The 25486-nt window shown below is 38.8% G+C and overlaps 1 protein-coding gene across 13 annotated transcripts in view; it reads left to right on the top strand.

Annotated features, from left to right (window-relative positions):
• pleca (plectin a) overlaps positions 1–25486 on the top strand; it is a 192656-nt gene that overhangs the window by 85684 nt on the left and 81486 nt on the right. For 2 of the 13 annotated variants that reach the window (XM_051955505.1, XM_051955500.1), the window contains exon 1: positions 21228–21393. The exons of the other annotated variants lie outside the window; for them this stretch is intronic. In XM_051955505.1, the coding sequence (XP_051811465.1) occupies positions 21243–21393 (151 nt within the window). In that variant the 5' untranslated portion in view covers positions 21228–21242. Of the gene's footprint in view, positions 1–21227; positions 21394–25486 lie in introns of those variants that run through there. 13 annotated transcript variants of the gene reach the window in all.

Here is a 25486-nt window from a genome sequence, read left to right as displayed (position 1 = left end):
AGCAACTTTAACTAATGTCGAGCAACTTTAGCTAATAATATCAACTTTAGCTAATATAGAGCAACATTAGCTAACATAGAGCAACTTTAAATGATAATATCAACTGTAGCTAATATAGAGCAACTTTAGCTAACATAAAACAACATTAACTAATATAGAGCAACTTTAGCTAACACAGAGCAACTTTAAATGATATAGAGCAACATTAGCTAATGTAAACCAACTTTAGCTAATATAGAGCAACTTTAACTAATAATATCAACTTTAGCTAATATAGAGCAACTTTAGCTAACACAGAGCAACTTTAAATGATAGGCAAGGCAAATTTATTTATATAGCACATTTCAACAATGAGGCGATTCAAAGTGCTTTACAAAGACATTACGAACAGAGGATGACGATTATTAAAAGAAAACAAAAGAAAACATTTATGAAATCATTTTTAAAAAAGTCAGAACAGTAAAGAGATCAAAAACAGAAGTCAGAAAACAAGGGCTGTTTAAAATAACTGTCATAAAATAAGAGTTAAAATAACTGTTAAAAGTAACTCATAAAATAAGGTTTAAAATAATTTAAAATACTTTAATCAAAAGCAGCTGAGAACAGGTACGTCTTAAGAATGGATTTAAATGTGCTGAGAGTTTCAGCTGATCTACAGTTTTCTAGGAGTTTGTTCCATATATATGGGGCATAGAAGCTGAATGCAGCTTCTCCGTGTTTGGTTTTTACTCTAGGAACTACTAGAAGATCTGATCCAGATGACCTGAGTGGTCTGGGTGGTTCATACTGACTCAGGAGGTCCCTGATGTATTTTGGTCCTAGACCATTTAAAGCTTTGTTGATATAGAGCAACGCTAGATAATGTAAACCAACTTTAGCTAACATAAAGCAACTTTAGCTAATAAACAGCAACTTTAACTAATGTCGAGCAACTTTAACTAATAATATCAACTTTAACTAATATAGAGCAATTTTATTATAGAGCAACTTTAACTCGTGGAGCAACTTCAACTAATGTAGAGCAACTGTAGCTAATATAGAGCAACTTTAATGAATAATATCAACTTTAGCAAATATAGAGCAACTTTAATATAGAGCAAGTTTAGCTAATATAGAGCAACTTCACCTCATTTTTGAGCACCTTTAACTAGTATAAAGCAACTTCAACTAATGTAGAACAACTTTAATTCATGCACTACCGTTCAAAAGATTAGAAATGTCCTTATTTTTGAAAGAAAATATGGAGCAACTTTAATATAGAGCAACTTTAACTAATAGAGAGCAACTTTAACTCATTATGTGCAACTTTAATATAGAGCAACTTTAACTAATAGAGAGCAACTTTAACTCATTATGTGCAACTTTAATATAGAGCAACTTTAACTAATAGAGAGCAACTTTAACTCATTATGTGCAACTTTAATATAGAGCAACTTTAACTAATGTAGAGCAACTTTAACTGCAGTAATAGCGAGCAACTTTAACTAACTTAGGGCAACTTTAACTCATTAACAGCAACTTTAATTAATAACATCAACTTTAACTAATGTAGAGCAATGTTAGCTCATTCTTGAGTAACTTTAACTCTTTTAGAACAACTTGAACTAATATAGAGGAACTTCAACTTATTTAGAGCAACTTTGATTAAGAGCAACTTTAATATAGAGCAGCTTTAACTCATTCAGAGGAACTTCGGCCAATATAGAGTAACTTTAACTATTATAGAAGAACTTAAACTCTTTTAGAGTTTAAATTGTCTAGATGACCCCAGTCTTTTGAACGCTGGTGTGCCATCGTCTGTCTTTAGTCAGTTCAAGGCCTGTGCTTGAAAGCCTATTGTAAATTCTCTTCTGTATATAGACTGACGTTGTGTTGATGCCAGAGACGGCTCCGGGTCTGGGTTGTGTCGTCTATTTTTGCCCGTTATACGGTTGTCGTGCGGTGTTGCATTGCGGTGAACGTGCCACAGGTCTCGTGTTGGGTTTCTGAGCGGCTGCACTACAAGCTAATGTTCCCTTTCTGACAACAGAAACGTTGGCAGCGACGCCGTTTCGCCTGCAGCCAGATGTCAGAGCGTCTCAGCGATGATGCAAACAGGGTGTCAGACGCGTCTTTCTGCAATTACAGTCGCTCTTGCTCAAGTCAGCTTAATACGTGAAGCAAGAACCGGATTTCTTTATTCCTGAGAACCAGGTGAAGCCTCCCAGGAATTTAGTCATGATCACAGCGGTAGCAATTAGTGGCGATTACAGGTGATTAATAGGTTTAAGTACGACTAAATCCCTTGGTTTCAAGTGTTCCTATTATGTATTTTTAGGTATTTCATTAGCAAATGATCACAAAATGGAAAAATTCAAAGCAAGTTTTCGTAAAAAAGAAAGTTAAACACGTGAGCCTGAGGGGGACTTTAAAGTTTGTGTTCTTCTCAGGAAATGGAAACACCTTCATTAAATACGCATCTGTTTATGGTTCAAGTCAGGACAACATGAAACCTGTTTATTAGTATTTTATTAGTATTTGACATGAAAAGATAATTACAACTTCCTGGACTGTAAACAATTCCTCTGTTGTGGACGGTCCATGTGTTGTTTGTTTCTGGTCCTTTTTTCAAGTCATTGGCTGCTTTTCTATGACATATTTTTATGCACATTTTTACCCCGCCAAGGAACACAGTGGAGTTATGTTACGATTGGTGTTGGTTTGTCTGTTTGTCTGTTACCAACATTACTCAAAAAAAGACTAACGGATTTGGAGGAAATTTTCAGAGAAGGTCAGAAATGAAACACGGATCGGACCAAGTAGTTAGATTTTGGCAGTGATGCGGCTTATAGTCTGGATCCACGGATTTGTTCAAGATTTCTGTATTATTGCCAGAAAGCAGCGTGGTGTCACTGTAACCATGACAACAAGTGAACACTACATCAGCTGCCTGCTGATGATCACATGATTGCGATCCCACTACAAATTCCCTGCTGTGGACCCCAAATGTTTTAAAGATTTCATTCGTCTGAAATCATAAGACGACGGAGCAGCATCTGCGGAATATTTGAGCTCCCTGAGTGCTTTTTTTGTTAAATATTTCATTGGAAAAGTTAACAAAAATGACAATTTTTTGAAAAAAATTACTTTCTATTTCGTACTTCTTCAAGGTATTTTTTGTTTGGTTTTGGTTTTTTTCTTTCTCAGAAGAGTTGGTACACTTCATTGGAGATGGGAAATGGTTTTCGAAGAACTTTTCACGTATTGAAGATTTAACTCACATGAGTGATCAGCTGTTTTTGCTTCCGTTTTCATGTCCAAACCACGAATCATTGAAAACAATTCTTAAGAACTTCTCTCCGTTTGTCTTTCTTAGATGCACTAAGTTTTCTTTGTTCCCACTTCGACTACCTGAGCTAATAGCGCCACCTTCTGACAACATGTAGTGGTGGATCTAGTTTATTAGTTAATGGAAACTAGCTAACTCACAATTGGTTTTTTGCGAATAGAGTTTACGTGCTCACTTTAAATTTGTTTGAATTTGTACAAAAGCACAACCAGTTACATAAAGCAGCTGTAATTAGAGCTGATGGGTTTAAAAACATTTCAATCACTGAGTTTAACGTGGCATTAGCTGTGTTTCTATTGTGTATTTTTAGGAGTTGCATTAAAAAATGTTCATGAACATGACAAAATTCTAAACAACTTTTTGCATTTAAGTAGTTTTGGCTTTTTTTTGTTTTTAAAATCTGAATACACCTCATGGGAGACAGTAACACCTTTTCTGAAAAGTTCTTTCACAATTTTTGCTTCTAAACTGCTTGAAACGTGTCCAGTACCAGATAACATAAAAAATAATTACAACTTTGTCAGCTGACAAGTTTTGTTTGTTTCGTTAATGCTTTTTAGCAGTTGGCAGTTGTTTCCGGCTTCTTCCACTATTTATTAGGAGCTATTGTAGCTTACAGCGCCACCTTCTGGTGACACTGCATAGTTGAATTTATTCATTCTACAGACGATAATGGAAACAAGCCTTAATGCACATTTTTCTGTGACATTTCAAAAGTTTGCTGGATGTTTAAACAGAAACACAGCGTGGTGACGCAGCAGTTGTAATTAGAGCTGACTGACGGGTTTGAAAATATGTAAATAACTGAGCTTAAAGTGCCTTTGTCACAAGTCCGTCTGGTTGGAGTAGAAATTCACCCTTGAGGCTCTTCCTTGTTTTAACAACAGAAGAGAGAAAAAAACCTGCAGAGCTCTGCACGATTTACAGGTTCAAGCTGTAGATTTGAAAACACTCGGTGGTAAAACTGCATCCAGTTAAATAAGTTTGGGGGAAAGTTTTATGCTCAGTCCAAGCATAAGGAAACAATTTAGCGGGAACAGAGAATTACTGCGGGAACAGAGAAGTTACATAATGAATTGATGGCGAGTGGGTCGTTATGCGATGGAGAGGCTCAGCTTCACTGTAAATATTTTAAAAAAGAAGCAGGAAGGAGTCATTTGTGTTTGATGTATGAGTCAGAGCTGATGGAAAAAGAAGTTATGGAGAGAATGAAACTTTGACTCTGGGTTAGTTTGCTTCCTTATCGAGCTGAGCGGTGTGTGTGTGTGTGTGTGTGTGTGTTACACAAAGCAGCCTCATATATTATTAACTCCTGCAGATAGGCTGCAGGGCAAAACTAGGGGAGTCGCTGTGAGAGGGCAAAACTTATTTATAACCTCGTCTGGGCTGAGGAGCCGCTTGTGGTTGGAAGGGATAGCTCTGGAGTGACTTTTAAAGACAGAAAAGGGGTGAATATTGAAGGGAAAAGAGGGAGGAAGAAAGGGGGAGGGAGGGAGTTAAGGCAGAGGTCTGAGTCACAGCGAGGGAGGGAGGGCAGCTTTTTTCCCTTCTTCTGCCTCTCGGTGAAAAAGTCCGCTCGGCTTCGGCGTCTGCTTTTTAAAGTCCGGGATGCCACCACACCCCTAGAAACTCCCCCCTCCTACACTCCCTCCTCACCTTTCACCCCCCCGCCCCCACCGGCCGCCCTCCCACCTGCCTCCACAGCCCCGGGACGCTCCACTCTGAACCAGGCCCGATGCCGGCGAGCCCCCCTGGAAACGTGTTCCCGGCCCTGGTGGTGGTGGGCCACATCGTCACGCTGATCGTGGTCTGGCAGTGGAGGGTTCGCAAGAAGCAAGGTAAGGAACCTCCAGGGAGAGGAGTAGTTGGTAGCCGACCGGCCGTCCCGTCCGTGGACTCTGAGCTCCTTTCCTCACCGCCCCTCGGCTTCCTGCGCTCAGCTCCTCTTTAACCCCGTAAATGCCGGGCTGGATGTGGTGACGTCGAGGAGCTGGAGGTGTTTGCAAAGCTCAGCATCTTTAGAAAAAAAAAGTGCTTCATCACCTCCAGCAGGTCTGCTCAGAGCTCAGTCAGAAAGCTTCTTATGTTCTGTGAGCCTGAAGGTTACTGCAGACGTCTGTGGCTTTAAATGTCAACAGAAACACGTCGACACGCCGTTTTACTGCTAAGATTAGTCAGCTAGTGGAGGAGTTGTCAAAACTGTTGTCAGTTCATCGATATGAGTAACTTTAATATAAGAAAAATATCAGAATTCTGTCTTTTTAGCCTCCTAAATGTGAATATTTTCTAGTTTATTTCTTCCTCTGTGAAAGTAAATTGAATATATTTATGGACAACAGAAAATATTTGTATTTTTTGCTGTTTTCAGACCAAAAAAGTGATTAAAAAAGATCAACATACTCATCAAAAGCTAGAATAATCATGTTGCTTTAGCATTTGTAACTTTGTTTTACACTTTAAAGCTAAAGTTGATAAATTAATAATAAAGTCGACTCAAAAATTTCCCATTTTAGCTTCTTAAATGTGAATATTTTCTAGTTTAATTCTTCCTCTACGAAAGTAAACTGAATGTATTTATGAACAAAAGATGACATTCGACCTAAAAAAGTGATTAAAAAAGATCAATATACTAATCAGCAATTAAAAAATCATGTTGCTTTACTCTTTGTAACTATTTTTGTACACTGTCAAGCTAAAGTTGATAATACAGTCAATTAAACCAGTTTGTTTTCAGTTAATTTTATGTCAGTCTGTTTATATAGCTTACAAAACTATTAACAAATTATAGAAATTCTCCTATTTCAGCCTCTTAAATGTCAATATTTTCTGGTTTATTACCTCCTCTGTGACAGTAAACTGAATATATTTATGAACAAAATAAAATATGTCTTAAACTATTTTCAGACCAAAAAAGTGATTTAAAAAGATTAATATACTAATTAACAATTAAAATAGTCCTTAGTTGCAGTCCTACTATTTAGTTTTTACATTTTTAAGCTAAAATTGTTAAATTTATGTCAGTCTATTTCTATATCTTATGTTTCGGTACAATGTCATGAAAAAACAATTAACAAATTGTCAAATCCTCCAATTTTAGCTTCTTAAATGTGAATATTTTCTGGTTTCTTTCCTCCTCTGTGACAGTAAACTGAATCTATTCACACTGACAGACATTTGTCATCAATTTCTGAGATTTTATGGACCAAACAACTAACACGTTAATTTAGAAAATAATAGAAAGATTAATTAAGAGTGAAACTAATAGAAAGTTGCAGGAATAATTTGCACCAAAAATAAATAAATAGATTTTTAAGAAATGCGCTCTAATAAAAGAGACCTATTTCAGTTTTTATTATTTTATTTTTCAGAAGTAAAACTTTAATTTTTCATATTTATTCCATGCACCGTTGCAAGATAATTTAAAAAATGAATCTGATTTACTGATTTAGATCAAACTTTTAAAATACAAACATTATTTGATGGTTTGTGTTGAATAATAATGTTGCTTCAACTTAACATTTTGCGTAATCTAAACTTACATTTCTGCATTAGTTGATGTAAAACTGAATTTGAGTTGAGATAACTTACTTAAATTAACTCTGTTACAATAGAGCAGCCTAATTTTATTAATTTGCTAATTTATTACCTTATTATAACTGCAGCCTCTAAAAACCCCTAAAAACACTTGAAAACAGCCTTTTAAATAGCTTTTTCAACAGTAATCAACTTGAAAGCTTGTGTTTATGCTGCCAGTAGTTAAATATGTAGAAATGAATCATACTCTTGATTGTGGAGATTATTTTTTAGAGTCTATAATATCTTATTTAGGTTAAAGGGAACGTTTGAGGACATTTTGTCTTTTGAATTTCTTAATCATTTTGAGCGAGCTGTGTCTTTAAAAACGGCCTAAAAAGGAGAAGATTTGGTGTTTTTGTAAAGAAAAGTCTCTTCGTCGGCTTAGAAGTGACTCGATTTGACTTGAAGCTGTTCAGAGTGACTCAGCTGGAGCTCCTTGTTTGTTCTTCTTCTCCCTCCTCTCATACCAGAGGATAATAATTAGACGTAGTTGGACCCTGAAGGTTGCTGTAACGTCGCTGTAACATGAGCTAACACACCTCCCACGGTAAAGTCATGGCTGTCAAACACACCTACAGGCGGCACGCCCTGCAGGGAAACGAAGGGTTTGTGAGTGACGGGACATAAAGGACGGACGTCTCCAAGCAGAGAGGTCTGTGAGGAACCTGTTTGTCCACCTGGCAGCTCAGAGAACGTGATGATGGAGCTGCAGACAACGATGAAAGAAGCTGCAGTCACGTCGTAGCTCTTCCTCCTGCATGGAGCCGCTCCACATTTAAACATCCCCTCCGGTTAAAAGCAGCATTTTTACGCTGCAAACACACCAGCATGGTGTTTTTTTATTAGGAGACATATACTGTGTACGTGTATATATTTTTATTCATTATGTCTCATAGCAATAAAAAAAAACACCATGTGAACGTGTTTAACACATTTGTATTTTAACGGTTTAAAAATGGCAAATCATTTTAAATTTTAAATCATTTTCTCATTATTTTCTTTTTCGCTAAATTACAGATAATATCTGGTAAAATCACAAAAACCATTTATATATCATTTTTTGCATGACTTAAAAATTAAAATTAAAATATTACAATATATATGTATTTTTATTTTTTATTAAAATATATCTATATGTATATTTGCTTTTTAAATTAAAATTTCACTTTTATTTTATTTTATATTAAATAATTATATATTTATATATTTATATATATTTGTTATTATTTTATTTTTTTAAATGTACTTTTTTTAATTTAGTTCCTTATTTTTATTTAAATGTACATTTTAGTTTTATTTTTTAAAGTCTTTTTTACTATTGTTTTACAGATTTCATCCCTGTTTTGGTAGATTTTGTAGATAATGTCCGCATCAAAAATCAGTTTTGTTTCACAAATATTGATTGTTTTGTAAAGTATGACCATCAAATTTGCACCATAAAAATATAAATCAGGTAAATAGTTAATTATTTTAATGATATTTGCTGTTATTTTTACAGTTTTTCAACATTCCAGTATTCTACAGTTTTATTTTAAACACGTTTACCGGCGTCCTTCATCTCCTTTATCTATTTTTTTTCATTTTCTATTTTTTATTTTATTTATTTAACAAAACAGCACGTCCACATGGTGTTTTTTTTGTCTGCTATTAGATTTATCATGAATGACATAAGAAATAGTTGAGTATTTGAGATTGTTTCCTTCAGAGATGAATTTTTAGGGTTTAATTTATTCCTGTAGAGGAGTTTAAAGGAACAGAGCTGCCATAAGATGCACTGATCTGTACTTTCCCCCGTCGCTCCCCGTGTTTAATCTGCACCATAAACTGACAACCAGGACACGCCTTGAGCAGATAAGATCCGTCGTCACAACATTCCTCACTTTGTTGTGAACAGATGAGTTGAAAAGCAGTGACAACAACTTTCTCCTGCCAGGAACAGAAAAGACTTAATATGTAAAATAGTTTGCAAAAACAGAGAAATGAAAAGCAGATTCAGCTCAGAATGAGTCCATGAGGAGATTCTAATTACCTTATTTGACCGAAATCTGCTTTTTTCTTTTTATTCTGCACTTTTAATCAGCAAAACAGTCTGATATGTTTGAGGAAATCGAACTCCGGTTAATCAAACTCGTTTTCATGCTGCAGAGTTTCCTTTAGCAGCTGCTTCTGTTGAGGCAACTCCATCACGTTTCTGTGTGGTTTAATTCTCTGCATGTTTTCTGTGATCGTCACTCAGCTGACGCTCACATCAAACAGAAGCTGCCAAGAATAGTGGTCTGACCGGTAAACTGTGGGCAAATACAGCGACGCGAAGCTGCACTGGAAAACGAAACGTGAAGAAAAACAGGATGATTCAAGGTTCAAAGTTTATTCTCATACATTCAGTAAAGAAACATGCTTATCTGTACGGGGAAAGCCTTTATTTGCCAAGTTAAAAATAGATTTAAAAAAAAATAATTAGGGAAAATAAACTGATAAAACAAAATAAAAAAACATCCATCCATCCATTTTCCTCCGCTTATCCGGGGCCGGGTCGCGGGGGCAGCAGGCGAAGCAGGTCGTTCCAAACGTCCCTCCCCCCAGCGACACTTTCCAGCTCTTCCTGGGGGATCCCGAGGCGTTCCCAGGCCAGACAAGATATATAATCTCTCCAGCGAGTTCTGGGTCTGCCCCGGGGTCTCCTCCCAGACGGACGTGCTCGGAAAACCTCCAGAGGAAGTCTCCCCGGAGGCATCCGAATCAGGTGGCCAAACCACCTCAACTGGCTCCTTTCGATGCGAAGGAGCAGCGGCTCTACTCTGAGCTCCCTCCGGATGTCTGAGCTCCTCACCCTATCTCTAAGGCTGAGCCCAGCCACCCTACGGAGGAAGCTCATTTCGGCCGCTTGTATCCGCGATCTTGTTCTTTCGGTCACTACCCAAAGCTCATGACCATAGGTGAGGGTTGGAACGTAGATGGACTGGTAAATCGAGAGTTTCGCCTTACGGCTCAGCTCCCTCTTCACCACGACGGTTCGGTACAACGCCCGCATTACTGCTGACGCCGCACCAATCCGCCTGTCCATCTCCCGCTCCATTTTCCCATCACTCGTGAACAAGATCCCGAGATACTTAAACTCCTTCGCTTGGGGAAGCAACTCCCCCCCAACCCGGAGGAAACACTCCACCGGTTTCCGGCAGAGAACCATGGCCTCGGACTTGGAGGTGCTGATCCACATCCCTGCCGCTTCACACTCGGCTGCAAACCGCTCCAGTGCGTGCCGGAGGTCACGGTCTGAGGATGCCAACAAAACCACATCATCTGCAAAAAGCAGCGAAGCGATCCTGAGGCTCCCAAACCGAAAACCCTCCCCACCACGACTGCGCCTTGAAATCCTGTCCATGAAAACCACAAACAGGATTGGAGACAAGGGGCAGCCCTGGCGGAGTCCAACACCCACCGGAAACGTGTCTGACTTAATGCCGAGTATGCGGACACAGCTCTCACTTTGGTTGTACAGGGACCGAACGGCCCGTAACAACGAGCCTCGGACCCCATACTCCCGCAGTGCCCCCCACAAAGCCCCTCGGGGGACACGGTCGTAGGCCTTCTCCAGATCTACAAAGCACATGTAGACTGGCAGGTCATACTCCCATGACCCCCTCAGCAGCTCCGCAAGGGTAAAGAGCTGGTCTGCTGTTCCACGACCGGGACGGAATCCGCATTGCTCCTCCTGAATCCGAGGTTCGACTATCGGTCGGATCCTCCCTTCCAGCACCCTAGAGTAAACTTTCCCGGGGAGGCTGAGAAGTGTGATACCGCGGTAGTTGGCACGCACTCTCCGATCCCCCTTTTTAAAAATAGGGACCACCACCCCGGTCTGCCACTCCCCAGGTACTGTACCCGATGCCCACGCGACATTGCATAGACGTGTCAACCAAGACAGTCCAACAATGTCCAGAGCCTTCAGCATCTCAGGGCGAATCTCGTCCACACCTGGCGCCTTGCCACCGAGGAGCTTTTTAACTACCTCGGCGACCTCTGCCACGGATATGGACGCAGATACCCCCGAGTCTTCAGGCTCTGCCTCCTCCATAGAGGATGTGTTTACCGGGTTAAGGAGTTCCTCGAAGTGCTCTTTCCACCGCCCGACGATATCCCCAGTACGGGTCAACAGTTCTCCACCCCGACCATACACAGCCTGGGCGAAGCCCTGCTTCCCCTTCCTGAGGCGTCGAATGGTTTGCCAGAACTTCCCCGAGGTCGACCGAAAGTCCTTCTCCATGGCCTCCCCGAACTCCTCCCACACCCGAGTTTTAGCTTCCACCACTGCCGCAGCTGCCGCCCTTTTGGCCAGCCGGTACCTGTCAGCTGCTTCAGGAGACCCCCGAGCCAACCAGGCTCGATAAGTCTCCTTTTTCAGCCTGACGGCCTCCCTCACCGCTGGTGTCCACCAGCGGGTCCTTGGATTGCCGCCACGACAGGCACCAGTGACCTTCAGACCACAGCTCCTAACAGCTGCTTCTGCAATGGAGGCTTTGAACATGGACCACTCAGAATCCATGTCCCCAACCTCCCCCGGGATGCAGGAGAAACTCTTCCGGAGGTGGGAGTTGAAAACCCTACGGACAGGGTCCTCCGCCAGACGTTCCCAGTTCACCCGCACTACACGTTTGGGTTTACCAGGTCTGTCTGGCAGTCTTCCCCGCCATCGGATCCAACTCACCACCAGGTGGTGATCAGTTGACAGCTCTGCACCTCTCTTCACCCGAGTGTCCAAGACATACGGCCGCAGGTCTGACGATACGACTATAAAGTCGATCATCGACCTTTGGCCTAAGGTGCTCTGGTACCAAGTACACTTATGAGCAACCTTATGCTCGAACATGGTGTTTGTTACGGCCAAACCATGACTAGCACAGAAGTCCAGTAAAAAAACACCACTCGGGTTCAGATCGGGCAGGCCGTTCCTCCCAATCACCCCCCTCCAGGTTTCTCCATCGTTGCCCACGTGAGCGTTGAAGTCTCCCAGGAGAACTATGGAATCCCCGGGCGGTACCCCTTCCAGGACCCCACCCAGAGACTCCAAGAAGGCCGAATACTCTGAACTGCTGTTCGGCGCATAAGCACAGACAACAGTCAGAGTTTTCCCCCCTGCAACACGAAGTCGCAGAGAGGCGACCCTCTCGTTCTCCGGGGAGAACTCCAACAAAGCGGCGCTCAGCCGGGGGCTTGTGAGTATCCCCACACCCGCCCGGCACCTCTCTCCCTGGGCAACTCCGGAGTAGGAGAGAGTCCAACCCCTCTCCAGGATTCTGGTTCCAGAACCCTTGCTGTGCGTGGAGGCGAGCCCAACTATATCTAGCCGGTATCGCTCCACCTCCCGCACCAGCTCAGGTTCCTTCCCCGCCAGTGAGGTGACGTTCCACGTCCCCAGAGCTAGTCTACGCCACCAGGGGGCGGCACGCCCAGGCGCCCGCTCCTGCCTACTGCCCGGTGGGCATAGCACCCGACCCCGACTTCCTGCCCTGTAGGTGGTGGGTCCACTGGGCGGTGGCCCCGTGTTACTTTTTCGGGCTTTGCCCGACCGAGCCCCACGGGACCAAATAAAAAAAACAGAAAATAGAAAATAGTAGATCAATAAAACAGTAGATAAAGGATGTCTAATTATATTTTAAATATATTTTTAAATAAAACTAGTGTAATTTGGATTAACATACTTTGTAAAACAATGAATTAATATTTGTAAAAAAAAAACGATTTTTAATCCTGTTTATCTACGGTTTTGGACTGCACAAGCAAAAAGGGCTCAAATCTGCAAAATAATTGTCAAAAAGATTATTTACCATTTTTAAATACGCAATAGATCTAATTTTTTTCCACACTCATCTAAAAAATGACATGCAAATGAACATTTTTAAAACAATTTTATGAGACATTATCCGTAATTCAGCAAAAATACATAAAATATTTTTTTAATCCTCAATATAGCAGTTTTTTTTCTGTGACTTTTATTTATCAAAACTAAAAAAAATCATATTTAATTTTTTTATTTAATACTTTTATTTTATTTAATTATTGATTATTTTTCAAGCCTTACTATACTTTTTTCACACATTTTTTCTGTGTTTTTACAATGGTAAAAGCTTATTTTTATTATTTTTTGACCTGTTTGCCACGTGACAGGGATTTTACTGGTTATTATCAGTAATTTGTAAATCGCTGATTTAAAGACAGTTCAAGTAGTATATTGTTTTTTTTTTTTTTGCGAATGCATCACAAAAGAACAAGTAACCATTTAAAAAAATACTGGCTTACAGTTTTGGGCAGTTAACGTGTGAATTAATTTATTTTTTGTGTGAGTTTACATCAGAATCAGCTTTAATGGACAAGTACATAAACAACATGCCAGGACTTTAGTGTGAAAAGAGAATAATAAAGGAATTATAGAGGAAAAAATAAAGGTAGAGGCTAGAGGTATGGACCGGTACCCGTAGCCTGTGGCCTACGGATACGGCATTTTCCATTTGCCAGATAGATACGGACCCGGTCGCGGGATCTGGTCACGTGACTTCCGGTAGATGCTAGAGGTACGGACCCGTAGCATCTATACTACAGGTACGGACCCTAACCTTAACCTTTGCTTACCTTTCAACAGTTTGCAGTGGTTAGCGTTAGCGGATGCGCGTACGGGTCCGTATCTGTTTGGCAAATGGGAAAGTGCCGTATCCGTAGGCCACAGGCTACGCGTACGGGTCCGTATCTGTAGACACTACGAAAAATAAAACATATAGAGATATTTACACATCTAGAAAAGAATATATTGATCCACAGTGGTGCAAAATAACAATTGCTAAAGTGAGAGTTGTGTAAAAAGCAGAATATTGTTTATAGAGCAAAGATATTGTACAGAAAGTTAATTAAATACCTGCAATATTTTATCTGAAAGTGGTGCAGCTGTTTAGTGGAGTTCTTGTCATTATTTCTAATTTCATAAAACAGGGAAAATCTGTAAAATAACAGGAAATAGTTTTTTAAAAAGTTCATTTTTTACAGCGTGTGCAGCTCATCAGCATACATTCTGTTGATCAAATAAAAGCTGCCTGGACAACAATCCTAATAAACTGAGTAAATGCTGCATTACTAAAGCAGGGTGTAGCTTCAGATCAGCTGATTTGCATTAAAGGTGATCCTCTTCCTGCTCTGAGGCTGCCGCAGTGCAGACGGCCGGTCACACCCAGAACATCACCGTCCAGTTCTTCTCATCTAAACAGAGGGAGGACAGGAAGCGTGCTCAGTGTTTACATCTAAGGACATGATGTCTGCTGTAGCTACAAGGTGCCTTTGACTCAGTGGGGAGGTGGAAGTAGGTAAAAGGGATTCCACCCCAGCCAGGTTTAAAAAAAGCTCCGGCTGCTGGTAGTAAACTCAACACCGAGGACGGCGTTCTGGTCTCCTGGAAACAAACACAACAAACGCTGCTGCTGATCCTCAGACCTGAAAGGAATCTCAACTCATGACTGGAGAGTCCGTCCTGTCACTGCTGCTTTACATCAGCGCTTACATAAATATTATTATGTCAGCGCTGTATATTGATCCAGTTACAGCTGGATCAATACAGATCATTAGTCATCAAGACGACTGATTACACGTTTATTGTAGTGGTGGGACGCAATAAAAAATTAATCTAATTAACCCTCCTGTTGTCCTCATTTACGAGCACCACAAATACTGTTTCCTTGTTTGAAAAAAATCTGCAAAAAAAAATCCCCCAAAAGTCTAAAAATTTGCAAAACCTTCAGGAAGAAAATTCCAATAATTCCTAAAAGTTTCATTTAAAAAAGAAAATCTCAAATTTGGCAAAAAAATTGTATAAATATTTTTCAAAAAATGAATAAAAACCTTCCAAAAAAATCCTAAAAATATCTAAAGTGATTCCAGATATATCAGTAAAACGTCTAATATTTTCTTTAAGAACATTCACATAAAATGATTTTGGTGGAAAAAAAGAAATGTTAAGAATGTTTTTTTAAGAAAATTCACTAAAAAATCAACCAAAATCCAGCAAAATTCACTAAAAAAATCTACCAAAATCCAGTGAATTTTGCTGGATTTTGGTTGATTTTTTTGTGAATGTTCTTAAGAAACATTCTTAACATTTCTTTTTTTCCACCAAAAATTTCCTAAAAATGTTGAAAATGTGGCCATCAGAAGTTTCACTGTGAATTTTTTTTTTTTTTCACATTTTCAAATTTTAGAAACGGGGCAGTTTTGACCGGCAGGACGACACGAGGGTTAATTAGAGTCTTTGTAATTAATTAATTGCATTTTTGTCAAATAGCTATATTTGTCACAATAAGCAAAGTCTTTCAGTTCAAATAAATGTTGGTTGTCAGATGAATCAATGAATAGACATTTATGTAAACTTAACAAAATGTTTAGTTTCTGTTCATCTGTCTACTACATCCACAGATTACTGCAAATAAGTGCAATTTTAGGGATTATATTCAACAGTTTATGGCTTTTTGTAAACTCAAGAACTTTCAATGTCTTCTAAAGTGGTCTATTATTGGATGGCTACACTGTTAGCCATCCAATAATTTATGCAAATCTCATTTGCATAAATTAGACTTCTACTTTATGCAAATGCAGCACGGGGAGCGGAGGTCCAACCCACCATCAAACGGTCGTTAAACGTCTAAACTGAAGCAGCAGCTAACTCAGCAACTCATTTCTTGCCTCAGATGCTTTCAGAAATACTTTTCACTGCACAGTTTTTGTACTAAAAGACGAAACGGTCGTTTTTTTCTCACGGTGCATTTCCACGTGTAAAACAACAGCCCTGTGGACACGTAGCTTTAGCTCTGCTGCTAACAGCAACATGTCTTATATCGGGGTGATGCCGTGGGCTTGAAGCGCTGCAGTGATCAGAAAACTCTTTCTTGCATATTTTGCACACAGCCACGCTTTTATCCAAGCTGCCATCGGGATGTTTTTAAAAGAAAATTTTCCACCCAACATGTGCAATGTGATCTCGTCTTCCTTCACTGTTCACCAAACTTTGTCGTGCCTCAGATTCACTCAGTAAATGTGAATATTTTCTCTTTTTTCCCTCCTATATGTCAGCAAAGCTGTGGATGAAACAAGACATTTTTAACCATTTTCCAACATTTTAGTGACAAGAAAGGTTGACTGAGAAAATAATCAACAAATTAATCAACACTGACAATAGTTAATATTTGCAGCTAACTGCAGTTAAATGCAGGAAGAATTCAACTGTAATTTCTTAAAATATAATAACAGTAATAGTAACCATCATCCATAGTAGCTTCATTAGATTAATGTGAAAGTTGGAGGATAGGAACTGTGTGGATGAAAGATTACTTTAATTTCTGATATTGATTTAATTTAATTGTAATTTATTCTTATAATAAGCCAACAGAAGAGATGCTGTGTTGTGTTTTTGGATTCAAAGTTCACCCATAAAGTCCCGTACCACATTAATATCCATAATAAATGACCAACAATCCAGCCTCTTTAATGCTGAAAACTCATTTAGAACCATAACTTATCAAACTGCTGCCACTGATGCCAACATAAATCGTGTTTTCTTTGTTTCTCAGCAACCTGCTGTTTGTTTTGTTTGTTGCTTCACTGATTAAACGCGTCGTGGTCTACATGTGGTTATAGGAAGGAACTGTAGCGTAGCCTAACCAGACAGACTGCAAACAGGCTGCAGACAGACGGAAACTCAAAAAAATCTCTGCAGCAGAACAGTAGAAGTGACAGAAAAATGCTTTGACACAAATATATTTATCATATCTGGCCTGTCCTGACTCCATGTGGAGGATCATTTGTAATTATAAGTAATTAATGAAGTTACTGCTGCTGTTCTTCATGGAAAAATGTCCACAACTCTGTTTGCAGACGCTCATCCTGCTGCTGTTCAATGAACTTAGAGGAAAAATTCCTAAAAAACGGGCAGCAACAAGCTAAACTTCAGCTCCTGTTAGTCAAAACTCGTATAACATTTAATATTGGTGCTTTCCATTAACATATCCTGTTAGAGACTCTGTTTTCATGGCAGTAAAGTTGCATTTTCATATAAATTTCAATCTGTAATAGATGCAAAGCTACAGATATGTAAGTAAATGAGGCAAAATTCCCCACATAGGAGTTTTGTATGAGTGACTCAGTCAACTAGAGTTGTGCAAACTGTGTTTTTTGAGCTTTTTGTCGTGTTTATCCACCAATATTTATGTTGTGAGAGACTGAAAATATGGCATTTTATAGCAAAAGGATCATAGTTTGCAACCTTAGCATGCTAGCATGTTGTTCTTTAGCCTATTTAAAATGCATTTTAAGCTTTTAGTCATGCAGTTACTTTCCATTTTTGCAAACTTTCTGTTTTGTAGCAAAATCATGACAGTTTGCAACCTCAGCATGCTAGTTTTCATAGAAATTTCAATCTGTAATACATGCTAAACTGTAAAAGCATAGTAAACCAGTTTTGTACGTGTGGTTCAGTCAACTGGTCGTGCAAACTGTGTCTTTTCAGCTATTTGTCATGTTTATCCACCAACATTTATGTTCTTTATTTAGAGCGATTGAAAATCAGGGTTTTGTAGCAAAAGCTTGACAGTTAGCAACCTTAGCATGCTAGCACATTGTTTTTTTAGCCCACTAAAGATGTATTTTAAGCTTATGATTTTGCGAATAATTTCCGTTTTTTGCAAAATTCCTCAGAAATCTGATTTTACCTTTTAGTTCTGTAGTGTTTCTATACTCCTTGAGCATGTTTGGTTCGATTAAGTGCACAAATGTATGATAGTTTGCAACTTTAGCATGCTTGTATGTTTGTTTTTTAGCCTATTTAAGATGCACTTTACGCTTGAAGTCCTACTAATAGTCCCTATTTTGACGAAATGTGCTACAAATCTGATTTAACCTTTTAGTTCTGTAACTTTTTCTAGGTACAGTTAGCTGTTTTTACGTGTTTCTTTACTCCTCCAGCTTGTTTGGTTCAATGTTAGCGGTTTACAAGCAGAAAGACACGTGAACAGTGCAGCTAAAACACATCAGTATCACACAATGTTATCGCATATTGTAGATGTTCCTGACATCGTTTTTCAAATCATAAAACGGCAGCAGCAGACACTCCTGTTGACTTTGACTTTATGGCTTTAATCCCGGCCTCTGTTGTTTCTTTAACTTTGTGATTTCCGCTAATCATTGTGCTGTGAAGGCCTTTTGAAGGCTCAGAGGATTAGAAAAGCTGCGTTGTGTTGCAGCGCCGTGAATACATGCGATCCGTTGAGGAAGCCACACCCAGCTCTGCTCCAGAGGCCGGCTGGCGACCGTGGAGCCTCGTTCAGATCAGGTTCCCGTTTCTGGCTGGCGGTTCGCAGCTGTGACTCACTTTCCTGCCTCCTCCTTTCACTAGGACGGTAATAACAGAGCTGCTGTAGCTGAAAAACACATGAGGAACACTAAGAGCCAGAAACAATGAACGCCCACCGTGTCCCTGCATGCCCCTGATGGCGACTGAAAGCACGGCGTTGGTGAACCTCAGGCTGCTCCTCAGACAGACAGCAGAGATGAAACAGGTCAGCGTGAGGCAGCAGATCATCTGTGTTTATGTTTCAGAGGCGTGAAGCGTGTCCCCTCGTGCTTTTTTTAGGCCACTGAGCACCTCTTCCTGCAGAAACATGGATATTTTTACCTCCAAGCATTCCAACTTTTAATTCATGTTTTTGTGTCCTCAGTGGAGTTCTTTCATTCATATTCTTTGTAAAATTGTGTTTAAAGATGTTCCAGGTATCTACTCAGTCCTGAACACACGCCTTTGAATTACAGCAACGTTTGAATATCGTTAAATATTTCCACCGTTATCCACGCAGATGTGTTTTTTATCACTCTGAATGCGGTTTTCCAGACATGCAAACCTGCTCGTAATCGCAAAGAACTTAAATCGACTTAACAAAGTTAGACTGTAGCATCATTTGATGAACTTTTTAGTTCGTTTATCGCCAACCTTTAAGATATTTAGTCCCAAATGCACTGTAAAAAATGAATGAACAGTTTTAACAGCAGAATTTGCACCAGTTTTGTGCAACTGTTCTAAAGATTTTCCCTGTTTTGTGAAATTACAGATACTGTCTCATAAAATTACTGGAAAAAAACGTATGAATTTACACCCCAGAAAAAAACAGGCCAAAACTTTACATGTCTGTTTTTGCTTAAATGTACTTAAGTCAACTAACATTAGGATTCTTTTACAGCTATTTGAACTTTAGTCAAAGTTTTATAGTTTATGAATGTTTCACTATTCTGCTGTTTTACGCATATTTTCAGGAACTTTACCTTTTTTTTACAGTGTGTTTTTTTTTAAATCGAGCTTTTAAAACATTCAGAACTGTTCATCATCACAAAGAACTTAAAACTACAGAACATGTTCAGACCACAGCTTCATTCACTTTTTATTTTGAGGTCATTTTTGCCAAACTTGTGCTGACTGCACTGTAAACTATCGATGTTTCAACAGTTTTAATTTTAACAGCTGTAATTTTGTAGAGAATTTACTGTTATTTTACAGATTTCTTCCCAGTTCTGGTAAATTATGGATAATATTTAGTAAAACTGAAAATGCAAAATATGAATTTACATGTAAACTGTTCAAAAAACAGGCCCGAACTTTATGTAATGTCATTGTACAAAAAGCAAAAGTATTTTTACAAATATTCATTTTTAAAAATTTCTTTTTATGTTTGATGGTAAAATTACACTACTTTGACTGTATTAAAAATATTGTACAATTATTTTATTTTTATATTATTTAAAAAATATATTTTATATTTTAATAGTTTTTAAATCTAAAAAATATTTTCACAGATATTTGACTGTACTTGAAGGAAAAATTATATTTTTAAAAGATTGAAAGTTGGTTTTAAAAAAATCATATTTTCTTAAATTACAAATAACACCCCATAAAATTGTTGGCAAAAAGTCGAAAAAACAAAACAAACATTGCCATAACTGTAAATAATGTCTGTGTGACTGCATGATGTCATCATAAAAAATTGTATTTAAAATAGTGATTCATTATTTATTTACAGTGTTTGACAGTGAAATTACTTTATTTTACTGTATTTAAATCAAAAATATTTTCACAAATATTTAAACATAACATCCAGTAAAATCGCAGATAGAAAATGCTAATTTACAAGTCTAAAAAAAATTAAAATATGTTATGGTATGCTTTGTATTATGTTAATGTAGTTAACTAAAAACTACAAAGCTGTTTGCCAGTTTTGTCAACATTTTTACAGTTTATTCCGTTTTTTTACATCTATTTTCTGGCACTTTGACTGTTGTGTTTTTGCGTATTTTTTTTTACAGTGTACGTTTTAAAAATATAGCTTTTTAAACGTTCAAACCTGTTTACATTCACCAAGAACTCACAAAACATGTTCAGACTGTAGCTTAAATTGATGTTTGTTGACTTTTGCCAAACTTTCTGAACATTTCTGTGCCAAAGGGAACAGTGGAGACATACAGATATAAAATAACGCAGATGATTGCTGTGAGTTACACTGAAGTGCTCTACTGGCGTGTTTACTGCTTCAGCTGCATTCCTATAAGCAGAAAACACTCCCTGCGTAAAATGCATTGAACTGTTTAACTGCGCTGACATGAAATGAATCAGAGCTCCAGCAGCAAAAACCTGAAGCTTTAAAATGAGAGCAAAGACAGAGAAAACACGAGACTCTTCTTCTGTCTGGCTTATTTATGGCGCACAGCTGCTGGAGATGTGGAGGGAAAGAGTTGATTTATCACCGGTGAGTAAAGGTTAAACATGTGGAGGCTGAACAGCAGCACAAAGGAGAGAAGCGTCTCTGTTCGGGAATAATTCCCCTCCGGTTATTCTCGTTTGCATTCAGGGGCCCGGGGCGGGTTGTGTACTGCTGGGAGAGGAACAGATATCACATATGCTAAAATAGGAGCTCGGTGTTGCATTAACGGCCCCGCTGCGTGTATTTCGGGGACGTCCCTCCCAGACGCGGCTCGCTCGGTGGCACGAACCGTCTTTTTACGCGCAGCAGCAGCGGAGGAGGAGGAGGAGGATGGAGCCGCGCAGAGCTTCATGTCACTGAACAGAACAAAAGTGGGCAGAGCCTGAGGCCAAGTCTCTGCAATCCGACACTGTTTTTCCTCCTCCATGTGGCTCTCATAAAAAAAAAAAAAAAAAGCTCGGAGAGCTGCATTACGCACGACGAGCACGGCAGCGAGGAGGCGGTTTCCAGGGAGAGCCCAGCGCAGCTCCGACACTTTTACGCGCGGCGCAGAACACAGAACCGGGATGACCGAGGTGGAGGAAGCGCTGCGGGCTGCCGTGCCGTCCTGCTGCGGCGGCGTGGAGCGCGGATTTCTGTTCCAGAGGGGGAACTACATCCACGAAATGAGCTGCGCGCAAGTGGGGTCGCATCTGTACAGCCGCATGTGCTGCGCAGGTAGGTCCGTCTGCGCTCAGAGAGGAGGGGAGTCAGTCTGGCTGCGAGGGAGGGAGGGAGGGAGGGAGGGGCTGCTGGGGGTGGCGGTGATGATGACGATGATGATAATGTTGTTTAACCTTCCTCATGCGTCCACCCACAAATACAGAGACGTGAGGGAGAAAAGAGTGGGCGTTAAGGTCCCCGAAGAGAGAGAAAGTTGAGCAGCAACAAGTGTTTTTTTTTCTTTTTAAAGCAGAAGTAGCTTCCCTGGCTTCTCCAATACTGTCTCCTTGACTCAGCATTTTCACTCGTACTTGCTTTAAAATGAGTAAATAGTTGATGGATTATTGAGAGAAATAATGATAATACTCTATTTGTCCTGCAGAAGTTGGAAATGAAGCAGCAACAGGTGGTTTTTGAGAGAAAAAGTAGTTTCTCTGGCTCCAGTTACTCAAATGTGGCCGCCTTGACTCAGCATTTTTACTATTTCTGAGTTTTAATTAACAAGATAATGATGATCCTTAGTTTGTCCCATACAGAAACTAAAAGTAAGACGTTTTTTAAAAAAGTAAAAAACAGCTTTTCAGACTCCAGCTCCTCCAATTTTGTCTCTTTGACTCAGGATTTCCACTATTTCTGACTTTAAAATAAGAAAATAGTTGATGGATTATTTAAAGAAGTCATGGTAATGCTCCATTTGTCCAGCAGACGTTGGAAATGAAGCAACAGGTGGTTTTTGTGAGAAAAAGTAGCTTCTCTGCCTTCAGTTTCTCAAATATTTTTCCCTGACTCAGCATTTTTACTATTTCTAATTTTTAATCAACAAAATAATGATAATCTATGGTTTGTCCTGCACAGAAATTGAAACTAGAGCAGCTTTTTTAGAACAGAAACAGTTTTTCAGCCTCCAACTTCTCAAATATTATCTCGTCAACTCAGCATTTTCACTTTTTTTGACTTAAAAAGGAAACTAATCAATGGATTATTTTAAAAACTAATGATAATGTACCGTTTGTCTGCAGGACTTGGAAGTAAAGTAGCAACAGGTGTTTTATTTTTAAGCAAAAATTCCATTTCTGGCTCCAGTTATTTGAATATTGTCTCTTTGACTCAACATTTTCACTATTTCTGACTTTAAAAAAATAAAAGTGGTAAAATCATTGATGGATTGTTGAAAAATAAAACAATAATATGTGATTTTTCCAGCAAAAGTTGAAAAAGAAGTAGCAACCATCATTAATTTTTTTCACAAAAACTCAATTTCTGGCTCCAGATTCTTAAATATTCTGTCCTTGACTCAGCATTTTCATTGTTTCTGACTTTTAGTGAACTAAATAATGAACACATTAGTAAAAAAAGTCATGATATTATGTAGTTTGTCCAGCAGAACTTGAAGGTAAAGCAGAAACAAGTGTTTATTTTTCAGTAAAACAACTTCTCAGCCTGCATCTTCTCAAATATTGTCTCCTTGACTCAGCATTTTTGCTATTTCTGGCTTTAAAATAAGAAAATAACTGATGCAGTCATCAAAAAACAACCCTAACACATAGTACTGCATTCCCTCTGCAACATGAGCTTCATTTGTTTTGTAGAAGTTCTCTAAATAGCGTCTGTTTGTGTACAGAGAGTTGTGTTTGAGCAGCTCTGATGGATGGAAAACATGTGCGTCCCACATGTTCCTTCACACACTGTGAAAACAAAAGCTTTAGGCTCAACAGAAACACAAACGCAGCAGTTTTTATCGACTTTTAATGAAATTCTGTTCAACCAACAGACTAGAATGAGTTAGCAGAATTAGCTTTTTCATTGAAATGGAAGATAGTTTGCAGAATTACTGAAAAAAATGTCACGTAAACACAAGTTTTGAAGCTTCAGTTGGGTCAAAATAGACTCAAGATGGATAAAAATTTAACGAAGCCAATTTAATTAATATGCTACAACTTCATTTTTGCATTTGAAATCAAATTAAAGTGGCAATTCAAGTTTAAATTACACAAAATATTAAGTTTTGTACATTAAAACATCCTAAAAAGTTGATCTAAATCAGTACTTTTATCATCTTGCAGTCGTATTTTTATTAAAATGTTGGCAACAGGTCCTTGAAATGACTCTTTCAGGTGTCTAATCCATCATGCTGACATTTGAATGCATGTGCTGAAGGCGTTCCTGCTCTAACCTTCTCTGACTGAGCAGTTTGTATGAATGGAACATTTACGTAACGTTTGTTTATCTGCTGCTAAAACGTCACGTATTCTGATGATCTCAGGCTTTTATGGGCATTTTCAGCTTCAGAAGTGGAGGAATCCCCCTCTTCGTTTAATTTTATTCATTTTTCCATCCCTGTGTTGAACGTTCTCCGGAGGTTTCGGGTCAGAACGTCACGCCGACCGACTCTCAGCTTCTCTGTGTGTGTTTTTGCCTCGTTGCCGCGGCAACCGTTTACACAAACCACTCTTTCCCATATTTAAATGTGACGGTTCTCGGCCTTGTGTCAACACTTCGGGGCCTCCAGTGACCTTGGAGTTTCCCGAACAGTAGTTTCAACTTCTACTGACTTTATCTGCTGCTTGTTGGACTTTAATTATGATGGATGAAGAATAAATGTTCAGATTTGTTTTGTACCGGAGCTGCTGCGCCAGAAGAGGGAGACAGACTCAGCTGGGAAATGAGCTCTTTTCCTACATCCTAAGATCCCTGAGGAGTTTCTGGATGGTTTTCCTCACTGTGGGTTCATTTTTCTCTGTAATATAAACACCTAAACCTCTAAAGAACAGACAGAAGAAGGAGAGAAAACTCAGAAAGGTCTTCTGTCAGTATGAGACACAGTAGCATAAATTTCTTTGACTTTTTTATTTTGCAAAAATTAAAAAAGAAACTGGAGTCAACATGTCCAACATTTCCCACTTGCCTGATCTGTTACCAACACTTGAAACAAAATTATTAATTAAATAATTATACAATTATTTTCATTTTTACTTGGTGTCTATGCTTGTTTCCTGTCTTTTCTGTTTAAGCACAGCCTGCAGTTCAACCAAAAGTCCTTGATTTTTTGTCATGTGACTGTTGGTCACAGCTGAGTCACTCATGGCTTCACAGTTGCAATAGCAAGTGCAGATTTTTTTGTTTTTAACAGATTGTAAATTGAGCAAATTGTTAATTTTTTTGCCATTTTTTAAACGAAACTTGGATTTTGGGTTGGTTGAGTTTTCCCACAGTGACAAATGAGTAGTTTAAGTACCATTAAAAAAGTTGGAAATCACACAGTTCTTTGTGTTTTTATAGTTTCTGGCTCTGTTAAATGTTAAATTTTGGCTGTTTTCTTTAAAGATAACATGACTTTCAAACCGTTACAGCGGGTTTTAGGGCTCAGAGGTTAAATCTGAAGTCACGTTGCAGAAATAATATCTCATTTTACAGAACTCAGATAAATTGTGCATTTTTGATGATTTTTCAAAGGATCAAATGCCTTTCGGAGTTCAGAGGGTTAATTGGCTTTGGATGACACATCTGATACACATAAATCCAGCAATTATCCAGTTCTCATATTTCCACAATCGCACAATAACAAACACCATGTGTGGCTAATTATGTGTGTTTTTGTGCAGGAGGTGCCTGAAAGTGACACTTTAACCCTCCTTTATGTTCATTTCTCTGGGGCAGCTGTGATGTTCCTGGGGCGTTTAATTATCCAGGAATTGCAAAAACTGAAAAAAATCCCATCAACCATTGTTTTTATGTCATTATTAACTCCATTACTAAACATTTCAGTCAATATTTAGTGTAATGATGTTCTTTACCTCTCACAGATCATGGTGAAAGGAGGATCATTCACTTGTTTTTCATAAAATATTTGTATTGACACTTTTTTTTAATGCACACTTGAAAGACCTAAAGATAAAATGCCATAGTTTTACACGACACTGAGTTTTAAAAATGTTATTTTTAATTTTTAATATATTTTTTTATGGAGTTGATAAATTAAGACAAAACGCATCTTATCTTCAGGGTGCAAATATGGGAAGTGAAGCGTTTTCATTTTATATGTTAATTACACTTATGAAGCCAAACAGAAGAAGTTTCATACAGAAAAAATACCTTTCTTTTCATTTTT

The sequence above is a fragment of the Acanthochromis polyacanthus genome, chromosome 11 (assembly GCF_021347895.1).
Source record: "Acanthochromis polyacanthus isolate Apoly-LR-REF ecotype Palm Island chromosome 11, KAUST_Apoly_ChrSc, whole genome shotgun sequence".
NCBI classification, from domain to species: Eukaryota; Metazoa; Chordata; class Actinopteri; family Pomacentridae; genus Acanthochromis; species Acanthochromis polyacanthus.
The sequence above is the reverse complement of the archived record's forward strand: the minus strand, read 5'-3'. Positions and strand labels throughout refer to the sequence as shown.